General features: G+C 48.9%; 1 protein-coding gene across 1 annotated transcript; it reads left to right on the top strand.

Moving 5' to 3' along the window:
- Positions 1-484: 484 nt before the first annotated feature.
- Positions 485-11323, top strand: GPR157 (G protein-coupled receptor 157). Its single transcript, XM_052692145.1, is given in 6 exon segments — positions 485-2073; positions 2075-2634; positions 7338-7551; positions 8515-8709; positions 9119-9382; positions 10577-11323. Coding segments are annotated over 5 exon segments (1239 nt in total). The 5' UTR covers positions 485-2025; the 3' UTR covers positions 9341-9382; positions 10577-11323.
- The last annotated feature ends 63 nt before the right edge of the window (positions 11324-11386 follow it).

Here is an 11386-nt window from a genome sequence, read left to right as displayed (position 1 = left end):
AGAACTGGCTGCAATGTCCACCTGTTTGGCTGTGCCTTGTTGGTAAGTGTTCTAAATAGATAATCTCCTTCATCTGGAAGTTCTGCAGACTTTTTACTTGAGTCTTTTAAAGCTGAAGAAGCTGTGCTCTGATCATCATCTCTGGTCATTCTGGAGTTTCTTGAGCAGCCCTGAGTGTTTTCCATGAAGCCTGTAGTGAAACCCTGGGCTCTGCTTTGCTGCCAGCTCTGCTGGGGCGGCTGCTGCTTCGGGATATGGCAGCCTGGAGCGGCAGTGACCCCTCGCGGGCAGAGGGATCGGGTTGGGAGGTGTGCAGCTGTAAGCGATGCTAAGTCTCTTCCTTGCACGTTTGTTCTCTGAAGCTGTGATGCAGTGTCCCAAGTGTCCAGAGCAATCGTGTTTCTCAGCCCTTGGTGAACGCAGAGTTGGTGTACAGCTGTGTCGGAGGAGCTGGAAAGAACCCAAGACTTCTGCTCAGGTACTTTTCCCATAGTCTCTATCTTCAACAAAAGCTGTCTCGTCTTACTGGCACCAAGCTAGGAGAGATGCACAGTGCTGTGATCTCAGCCCCTAGATGATGATTGAAAGCTCTGAGTCATGCATGAGCAGATGACAGAAATCTTTAAGAAATGATCTGCCTTCTATTACTCAGTTTTGAAGCACTAACTCTGCATGCCCTGCTACTGAGTGATGCCTTGTGTGCACAAATTAACTGTGTTCCTCCTAGAAAATCAGAAGAGATGCAGCAAATCTCCTGTGCCTGTGCTGTGAATTTCTGATTGCTGAGGGCAAAATGCATCTCTCAGTAAAACTGGACAAAATCAGAATTTGCATTTCCAATTTAATTGTCAGATTCCAATTTAAATGTCAGATATTCCCTTCTGTATGATTTTAAAAGTTTAGGTCAGGTCATGAGTTGTGGGAATGAATTATCTTGCAGAACTTCTGAATGAGGCTGTATTGTAGAGCTACATCCATCACCCCAAAAACCCAATGCTCAGAAGCAGGGGCTGAAGATGGAGTGATCTATCTGGATGATTGCTGTGGGAGTGCCTTGTTTCTTTGGTGCTGTGAAAGTGGAGGAAGGAAAACCAAACAAAAAGGGGGAAGCAAAAAAAATATGTAAGAGCAATCACTGGGAATGCAGCACTGACAAAATTTTGTCATGTGTTGTGTTTTTTTTTTTAGGGTCAGATGGTAGCTAAAGAAAGTCTGGAATAGCATTTAGTGAGAGCTTTGGTGTCAGACTGTGCCCAGGGGAAAAGTGAGTCTGCGTTGCTGCAAGTTCCTTTTCCAATGGAGATCATGCAGAGGGCGTCAGGCTCCAAAATACATTTCTCCTAAATGTGGGAGCCTGTTTGATAGCAGAGTGCTAAAGGTGAAAAATGTATGCAGGAAGATCTTCAGGAGGAAGGAAAGCACGTGGCAGGTGCATTGAGGCAACCAGAGGCATGTCAAGTCTGTGTGCAGCACAGCTTGACCTTCTAATAACCTGCAGCAAAGTGCTGGTGCAGCTTTTCCTTGGATGTGGATCTGGAGCAGAAGCAATGGGTTTGGACAGTGCAGGAAAATGCCAATAGTGCAAAAAATGATAATCATAAAAAAAGAAAGCAGTTCACTCCTAGTTACCCTGAAAAACTCGGATGTAAAGTTCTTAATGCAGAACTGGTCAAAATACAAGAAATAAAACGTTGTGGAGCCCCTTCTAAGTTTGGAAGATGGGGATGTAAAACTGAAAGCGCTCTGTGGCAGAAAGCAATATGCAAATGTTGAACTTGTTTTGGAAGATCTTTCTGTCAGAGATGGATGTGCCTGGTGGATGGGTTCTGGTTGCTGAGAGAAGCCGGGGGGAGGTGAGACATCAGGTTCCACGGGTCAGAATAAACCGCGTTAAAATTAGCGCTGGGGTGCTCTGCTGCTCTCCAGAAAAGGATTAAGCCGTGTTAGGGAGCGAGGCACAGAGCAGTACCGATCCCCGCTGGAACCCAAGCTGAAATCGAGGGAATCGAGGAAGGCTTCGAGGCGATGGTTTGTTGCGGTCGATCCGGGTGGGCGCATCGCAGAACCGCCCCTCGCCCCGTGCAGCGGGCGCTGCCGTGGGCTTTGTATGAACGAAACGAGCCGGCTGCGGGCTTCCCGGGGGCGGGGCGGGCAGCTCCGCCGCTCCCGGCCCTCCTCCGGCCCTCCTCCCTCCCTCCCCGCCGCCCTCCTCCCTCTCTTTCCCCGCACTGCCCGCCGCCCGCCGCCGCAGCCCGGCATGCCCCAGCCGCTGCCCCCCACGCAGCTGTACGCGGCGGAGCGGGCGGCGGTGCTGACCTCGTGCGTGCTGTCGTCGCTGGGCTCCGGGCTCCTGGTGGGCACCCACGCCCTGTGGCCGGAGCTGCGGACCCGTCCCCGGGAGCTCCTGCTCTACCTCTCGTTGGCCGACCTCCTCTCCGCCCTCTCTTATTTCTACGGGGTGCTGCAGGACTTCGACAGGACCTCGTGGGACTGCGTGCTGCAGGGCGCCCTGTCCACCTTCTCCAACACCAGCTCCTTCTTCTGGACCGTGGCCATTGCCCTCTACCTCTATGTCACCATTGTGAGGGGCTCGCCCACGGGTGCGGGTTTGCTGTGCTGCTTCCACATCGTGAGGTGGGTGCTGTGGGTCCTGCGGGCCCCTGCTCACTCTTGAGGGATCTTCCTCGAATTCCTTTGGAATATGGGGTTTGCTGCTTCCCAACTAACCCACCCTGCTTATTCCCCACTACAGCATCCAAGGGAAGACGTGGAGACGTTCAAATAGTTGGCTTAAAGGCACACAAAAGTGTGACAGCGACTCAAAATCCTGGCTTCTTCCCTTCCGCTGCCTCCTCTCACATCCCAGCAATCACACCCCAAACTTATTTGCAATCCCTGCTCTGCTTGAGCTCCGTTTCCCATATTTCTCTCATAGGCAGTCTGTCAGTCTGTCTGTCTCCCCATCCCCGGCCAATTGCTGTAACCCAGCACTACTGGGAGAGCATCAACCATGAGCAACATGCTGCAAGGAGAGCATGGAAGGTTGTTTTGGCACATTTGATTGAAAGCACACAAAGCAGCCCACAGTGGAGCTCGGTGTCTTGGTTTCTGCTGTTCAGAGAGCTGATTTTCCACATCGTGTTTAGTAAAAGCCTTCATTATGCAATTTAAGCTTGGGTAATCATGTGCTACCTCTGCGCTGAGCAAAACAGTGATCCCTCAGTGCTCTGTGCTGCCAGGCTTTTGCACTATGTTGTGTGAGGAATGATTGGGTTTAAAGGAAAAGAAAAAAAGCATCAGATTAAGGAAAGCAGTGCATTTTCTTTGGTCTGCTTCTCAATGGATATCACCTTTTATTTTCAACTGCATTGCTTGGGAGCTGATGGGATTAGAGTTGAGTCCTGGTAAAGGTGGGCCAGTGCAAGACAGCAAGGCGAGGTGGGAATCTGGGAGGAAAGGCTGAATTCTGCCCTTCCTGTTGCAACACTGCTTGTTGGTGAGATGTGCATGTGGGGAAGCCCAAGGTGCTTTCATGTTGACATCGAATTTTCTTTCTGCTCATCACTCACTGTGTGAACTTGGTTGATGCTTAGACTTCTCCCTGTGGTTTAATGTCGCTCAGCATCTTTGGGCTTCTTGATGAGTTTCCAGGTTTGCCTTTTAGTTTTTCCTTCATGGTAAAAATAAAATGCCATCTTCAGCTGAAGGTATTATTCAGCTCTGCTTGCTCCGTTCAGAAGGCAGCATCCATAGCTTTCATCTAAGCCCTATTAACAGGTTTTGCTTCGTAAGTAACTCACTTTCTGCACAGAGCTGATGTTTGGAGCATCTTCCTGCCTTATGATGTATGAAAAGCAGAGAAAACCATCACAGGCTTGTCCTCTTCCCATTACCTCCTGATTCATCCTCCTTCCCCTTCCGTGTATTTCCATCACTACCTGAGAACTTGGCCATAAACACAAAATCTGGGCATGTTGTGTGATGGGGGCTGCCCCCACACGTTCCAGTGCTTCAGAATGCAGCCAGGAGGATTCTGTGGTTATGGCTGGAAAATCTTGTTGTCTCACTTTGCAGGTTGCCAGTGCAGTCACACAGCAATCATTGTGTGAAGAGCTGTGCTGAGACACACGCCTGGGAGGGATGGGAGGCAGGACAGGATTCTGTTGGATGTGAGCTTCTCAGTCCTCACCAGCAGTTACTCACTGGGCGAGTGTTTGTAGCAATGAGTGTGTGTCAGACACGAGCATAACCAAGCACTTTGCTCTTAGAGCTGGGCAGAGCCAGCTAAACATCTGCTGGAAGTCAATACCTGGAATTTTTTTAGGGAAATTAGCACGTTGCTAGGATGAAACCTGATCAACAGGTTTGTTCCTTGCTGAGTCGAGTCATGGTAATGCATTCGCCTCTCCTAGAGCCACACAGGGCAACTGCAGGCTTCACTTCGGTTTTAAATTTGTGTTGAGCTCAGATGAGCTTTGAAAACAAGTTTGCAGTTTGCTTTGAAAATATTCATAGTACTTGTAAGGTGCAAACTGTGGGATCCAGAGGGTAAGTTTCCAGGCAGCCTCACTTGTTCTGGTTTCTGAATCTCAAAGCACCACTTGGTTGGGTAAAGGTTTCTTTGCTGTGAGAGCACCTGATCCAAACTGAGCATGAGGAGGGGAGCAGATCACACCTTGGGACTGCTGCTGGCTTTTAGCAATTGCTGTTGACCTCTGAAGTGTCTGTGCCTTGTGATAGGACTCCGCAAGAATTTATAAACATTGAGAGAGTACATAGGACTCTTTTTGGGTCTGAGACCTCAGAGGGCTGTTTCTGTCCCTGTGTCTTGCCTCAGGTGCAGAGATCTCTTGGTGGTTCTGTCTTTTAGTTTATAAAAGCTGTAGCTCAGTGCTAAAGCCAGCTGAAGGGAGGCTGCCTGGTGCACTGCTGTCGGCTTCTAACAGCTCTCAAAAGAGCCTATTTGATATCAGCAGGTGGTACTTTGGTACCCAGTTAATGTTTGGGTTGGAAAAATGCAGAAATTGGAGCAGGTTTGGTCTGCAGTTGTGTTCACAGCATGTGCCTGAACCTCCTGAGCTGGGCTTGGATCTCTGGAAGCTGACTTTTCTCTCTTGGAGAACAAAAACTCCGCTCCCCTGCGGGAAGTGCCTGCATGTTGCTGTAGGATCTGACCTGTGCTGGCTGACAGCAGCAAATCTTTCCTGCATGCAAGAGCCAATGGTGGGGGAGAGAAAAAAAAAAAAGCACCTGTCCAGAGTAAATCAAAATGTGGTGTTCAGCAATCTGACCCCAGGCATGCTGAGGGCAAGAAAAACAGCAGGCTTTAAGCCGTGAGCAGCTGCCATGTAAGGGTTCTTGTCTTAACTTGCATGAATGCAGTGCTTGTTAATCCGGAATGAGATGCTGGATTGTATGTGTTTGTATTAATAGATGTGGGGTGCTGCATGAGGGAAATGGGTGCTGCTGTGTCTGCCTTGGGGATGGAGTTACAACCTGTTTTCCCTTTTATCTCCCACACTGATGGCATTTAGGTCCCAGGCCCAGCATATATAATTACCGTCGGAGGCTCAAAGCAGAGTTTCTGCCTCTTTGTGCTGTCTTGGATCCTTTTAATTCCAGTCTTCAAGCATACTTTGGGTGTGTGTATTGTGTACAGATCTGATTCTGCTAGATCAGTATGAAGCGCTGGTATTTTCCAGTATTAGTAAGCTGTTCTCTAGGGGTTCTTAAGAAAAACCTAATCATGAGTCTGTTCTCCTTTCTACTTTGCTAAGTCATTTCCAAATAAGCTGGAGATAAAGAAGTTCCTTGAAATGTCTGATTTTTCTCTAGAGTCCTTCTAACTTCCCTTCCAGTTTGTCATCCTTTGTACTTGTGATAGCCTTCTGATCCCAATATGCTGCTGCAGTGATAATGGAAGCACAAATCATGCTCCTGATGTATGGCAGTTCTCCATTTTCCTTATACTGGTTGGACACTTGATTTCTGGTGTTTTTTTCAGACCCTCACTGGCTGGTGAGGTCTGCTGTTCCATCCTGTAGCCTCTTAATGCGTCTATATGTCCTCACACTCCTCTCTTTTACGTTTATACTTAATAATTTGACCCACTTTTATCTTCCTGTATCATTCTCTTTCATTTTCAGGTCGCTGTAAAGATAATTATTTAAGCAAATTAGTTTCTTAATGCATTTCTTTTTTCCTTCATGCATCTGGAGAGACTGGGAGGACCGTGCTGGAAGCTCAGTCTATGCTCTCTGAAGCGTTTCTCACCCATTGATAAACTGTGCCTTGTAAGCCTCTGCAGAAGCCTTTTGGGAGGGTGAATATGGGAAGGGCAGGAGGTGTGCTCAGCTGAGAGCAGGCCAATGTTACAGCCATGAGGTGATGTGAGCTGTAATGGGCCAGGGCAGGACTGTGAAGTCCTGGGTATTCACAGCAGCTGGAAAAGGGTTTGGGTGTTTTACATTTGGCTTTCGGAAATCTTTCAAGTGTTTGCTTATGGCTTCTTGTGGGCAGCCCGAGATGCTGAGCAAATTAACCATGTGTGTCAGCACTGTTACTGTTCTGCTAAATGCTTTCCTGTATTATCATCTGCTGTCAGGAAAGAAGCTGAAGTCAAAACACAGCTCCAAATAATGTGAAACTAGCTCCTCTTGGCTTAATTACTTCAAATCCTGTTACTGGTGCTTTCCCTAACAAGCAATTCTCCCTTTGTCCTTCAGAAACTATTATTTTGCTGTCAAAGTATCGACTATGTCCCCTTTAAAGCCAACAAAAAAAATCAATACACCACTACCATCACCAAATATTGCAGAAATGACAGAATAAAAGGGTAGATTTCTTTGTCACCTGTGCCAAGCATCACTTAGGAACCAATGCAGGATTTGACTGCTTATGTTTTGAGAGCTGTGAGTGGGCCGGCTTGCTCCTGCACTGCTGGGTCCTGCAGGATGATCACGTTACACCGTGCTCTGGTTTGCTGAGTCTTGGAGCCACCCCAGAAGGGGATGGGAGGAGTGGACGGGATGTCTCGTGTCTTGCTGCACCCTGACTGCTTGTTGCACAGGCCGGGTTCTGGTTCTGGTCCTCATGGTGGAACATCATTATGTTTCTTTCCTTTGTGTGTACTCTGGGATGAGAACCCAGGTTCCTACAGTGAATTTGAAATGGGACTGCATGGGCTTGCATTCCTCATGAATGTGCTGTCAAATACTTGCTTGCTGCTGTCACTTCCCTTAGGCCTGATGCAGGTGTGTTGGTGCTCTGTTTCTCCTAGACTGTGTGGGGACTGCACTGTGTCCTCGGTGTGACCCTGCTGCTTGTTCTTTCCACAGCTGGGGAGTCCCCCTTGCCATTACGATTGCAGCTGTGGCTCTGAAGAAAATAGGCTACGATGCTTCCAATGTTTCTGTGGGCTGGTGTTGGGTCAACTTAGATGCAGAGGATCGAGTGCTGTGGATGCTGCTGACGGGGAAAGTTTGGGAGATACTGGCCTACGTGACTTTGCCTGTGCTCTATATCCTCATCAAAAGGCACATCAATAGAGCGGTGAGTGCTTTGCTGCTTGCAGCTCAAGTTACAGGCTTATTATGTGATTGTATTCTCCAGTGCTCTGAACATTTTGCTGTGTTTTAGCAGCTATATGGACAGAAATTGCTTCATACACTGCTGAAATATATCCCCCGCTGATTCAGCAGCTGGTAGCATCGTTACACAGAGACTTTGCTCCAGAAGAATGTGAAAACCTCTTGAAAACCTAAGGGGTTATGGAATGAAATGTGAATCCTGCAGTGGGAATCGGAACTGTGTGAAGGGCAACATTCTAATCAGTCATCCATACAGTTCCACTTGCACCAAGCCCTAGCCTTACCAAACCAAACAAAAAAACATCAAAATCAGATGTACTGAAAAATGTTGCCAGTGCACACCTTCTTGATGTGGTGAAGCCATAGCAGTGATAAAACACAGCTCTGGTTAGGGTAGGATCCCCCTGACCAGCTCTAGGACCACTGTAGTCCTGAACTTTTCCAGGGGAGCTGGGGCAGATTTGCTCGTGCCTGTCACCGCCAGCAGACACAAAGCAGACAGGACTCAATGTTCCAGCAGCTGTCGAAGATAGCAATGTGACTGCCTGGAAAGCTGATCCTCACCAGCAAGGCTCACCCTCCTGCCCTGCCAGGGACATGCTCTGCTCTCCCTTTCGCACTCCCCATCTGACCCTGGTGGGAGCAGCGCTGAGAGCCACTCTCAGTGATCATAGCAGGGTCTGAGCAGCTGCACAGAGGGCCTTCTGGACTAGAGAAGCCTTTTCCTGTGAGGAGAACGTGCTCTTAAGGAAGAGCAGTACCAGCCAGAACTGGGTTTGGGCTCTATTAATGGGTTTTACAGGGGTGGTTCTGGCACAACCTGAGAAATGGTGAGAGTGCTGCTGTAGGGGTGGCATACAATATGCACACAAGGGGCTTTCCACTTTTTGTTCACGTTTCTGTCTCTCTTCCGTCTCTACAAAAGCATGCAGCTCTCTTAGAGTATCGTCCCATTCTCTCAAGTGCACCTGCTCTTCAGCCATGGACTTCCACAGCAGACAAGAAGTTGATTCTCATCCCTGTCATCTTCATCATCCTCCGCATCTGGAGCACTGTGCGCTTCATTCTGACGCTCTGCAACTCCCCTGCAGTGCAAAATTCAGTCCTGGTTGTCCTGCATGTAAGTACTGTCGAGACAGTTCATTTGAAGGAAAATCTTGGAGGGGAATAAATCCCTGTTGCTCTTAATACACGTTTTGTGCCAGGGTGCAGCAATGGCTGGCAGGAGCGTCTGCTCTGGGATGCTCAGCAGTGCTGTTCCAGCATCATCTAGTGGGCACTGAGTGTAGCTGCAAGCGGTGTGGCTGCTGCCAGGAGAAGGGAAGCAGACTGAGAGCAGCAGCACTGGATGCTTGTCTGCAGCAGTCTGTGCTGCTTTCGGATGCAAGGCTGTAGTTTCCTTGATGTTTTCCTCTTGTAGATTGAAGTTGCTGACTCACAGTACTGCAGCTGGTCTGCCCAGACATGCACTCTTCTCTTGGAAGTGCCAGTAGGAATAGCACTGCTTAATTCCTTTCTTGCCCTTGCAGGGAATTGGAAACACGTTTCAAGGAGGTGCCAACTGTATCATGTTTGTCCTCTGCACGCGTGTGGTCCGAGCTCGGCTGCTGTCCTCCATTTGCTGTTGTCACCACGATGATGTGGGTTGGCCTTGGGGAACCTCGAGCAGCAGCCGGCAGCACGCAGACCCTGCTAAGAGTGAGGACGTGCCAGACCCCGAGCAGACGAAGCCCCTGCTGCCCAGAACCTGAACCTCATCTGCCTGTGTCTTGACACTGATTCCATCCTGCTGGGTAACCTGCCTGTGCACTGCTTCACGATTCAATGCAAGGGGTTGGGAAAGAGCAGTTGGCAGAGGGAGAAAAAGAGACTGTGGGACTGCTCTTGAACTCACGTGTCATGCGTGCATCTCTTCTCTACTATACAGTTGAGATGTATTTAGTGCCCCAAGTGTGGTAATGCAATGCCTTTACTGTAACAGGGAGGCAGAGGATCAGTGACTCCTCCAAGCTTATGTAGGAAGTGTGCAGAAACAGAAACCTGGCAGCAGTTCTTTGTGGTTTCAGGTACATAGATCAATGCTGTGTGATGCCCTTGCTTTGGTAAGCATTAAGCTGGGCTGGGCTGCCCAGACTCCTAGAGAGAAGACTGAAGGCTCCCAGCTCTGTAAGCCATCCTCTCACATACTCCTATTTCTGTTACTTCTAGACCACAAAACCTAGAGGAAAACAAGAAGGCAGATTTTTAATGAAAAAAAAAAACAAAAAACACACAATTGTTTGTATTTTCTATAGCAAACATTTGCAGAAATGAACTCATTTCTCATGAACTGCCTGGGGAGAGAGGGCAGCTGTCAGGCACCCGCTGCTCCCAGCACCCAACTGTTCAAACTCTACTCTTGTTAGCTTAATTTTAGTTATGTTAACAACATGCAAAACAGCTGAATGATACAGTGAGCTCATGGGAGTAGGCTAGTCTCTTATTCTGAGTGAAAACTTAGCATTCTCTTGATTAAGACATGAATGTATTTAAGCCCTCTTGTACATCAGCCGGGGAAAGAGATACAGCCAACAGAGAAGCTCCTCCTGGTGTCTTTAGTTCATCACTGACGCTGATCACAGCGAAGCACGGTGGTGGGATGGGGAGGAAGTTTGGTGAGGAAGGTCTGGAGATGGGATTGTAGAAATACTTGGCTGCTCCTGGCAGGTCCCCTTTGGTTCTAAGTGACAGGCAGGGAAGGGGCTGGGGCAGTGTCCCCTGCATCAGGAGCCCATGAAGATGACTTAGATCTTCCATCAAACCTGGACTGGAGCAGTTCTGTTCTCAGCTAGTTGTGAAGGTGGCTGAGCTTGGGGAACCTGGCTGTGCTTTAGGAATGGATCCTCCATACCTGTTTTCAGCTGCTGCAGGGGATGCCCCTCGAGTTCCAGCCTGTTGTCCTGGCTCAGGTGAAGTGCTGGGTTTTAACTGTTCTTCATTTCGTGTAGGTGTGGGATCATCCCCGAGCCCCACAGGGGGAGCTAAAGCCTGGGGAAAAGCACTGCTGGAGCGGCTGAGTACAGTGAAGATGTCCCACTGCTGTGGGTTCCGATCCCTGCTGCTGCAGTCTTGGACTTTGCTCAGGATCCTCTGGAAGATACTTTGTGGCTCCTTCCAGCTTCCTGGTTTTTCTTCCCTCCTTCTCCTCTCGTTCCACCATACATCTTAAATTGTTTGGAGTTTGGCTTTTCAGTCTGACAGGACAAATGTGTTGTGAGTTCTGGGGTGAATGAATGTGGGTGTAGGGAAACTTTAGTTGCTGCTGAATAGGACTGCCCTGGGTGTGGGTTCCAGTCCTCATGTGTGAGCTCTGCTGGGGAGCTCTGGCCTGGCTCACACTCTTCACTTGAACGTGGACAGACATCGGTTTGTGGTGGAGATGGATGGTTCCTCTTCATGCTTTGTTCCTCCTTCTCAGTGGCCACGGGTTGTTCCCAGGGTTTGTGGTGGCTGCATGCTTACTGCCTGCTGGGGATGTCTGAACTCTGGGGGCATCTGGGTGTCTTCTCACAGCAGGGAGGGTGCATCTGCTGTGCTCTGTTCTTGGCATGTGGGTGCCGGATCAGAGCTGGGAAGGCTCAGCCTGTTGTTTGCTGTTTGCAGGTGCTGTTTGAACCTATTGACAACTCCTTGCTTGTGTTTTTTTTAAATATTTTCTCCAACTTCTACAAAATAAAGTTGTGTTTCTTTACCAAGGTGTTGTTCAAGCGTGTTGTGGTGGGCCTTTCAGGGCCATCAAGAATATGGATCCAAGGTCT

Source organism: Tympanuchus pallidicinctus, unplaced genomic scaffold (assembly GCF_026119805.1).
Source record: "Tympanuchus pallidicinctus isolate F22 unplaced genomic scaffold, pur_lepc_1.0 scaffold29, whole genome shotgun sequence".
NCBI lineage: Eukaryota > Metazoa > Chordata > Aves > Galliformes > Phasianidae > Tympanuchus > Tympanuchus pallidicinctus.
Note: the sequence above shows the minus strand (reverse complement) of the source record. Positions and strands in the feature narration are given on the sequence as shown.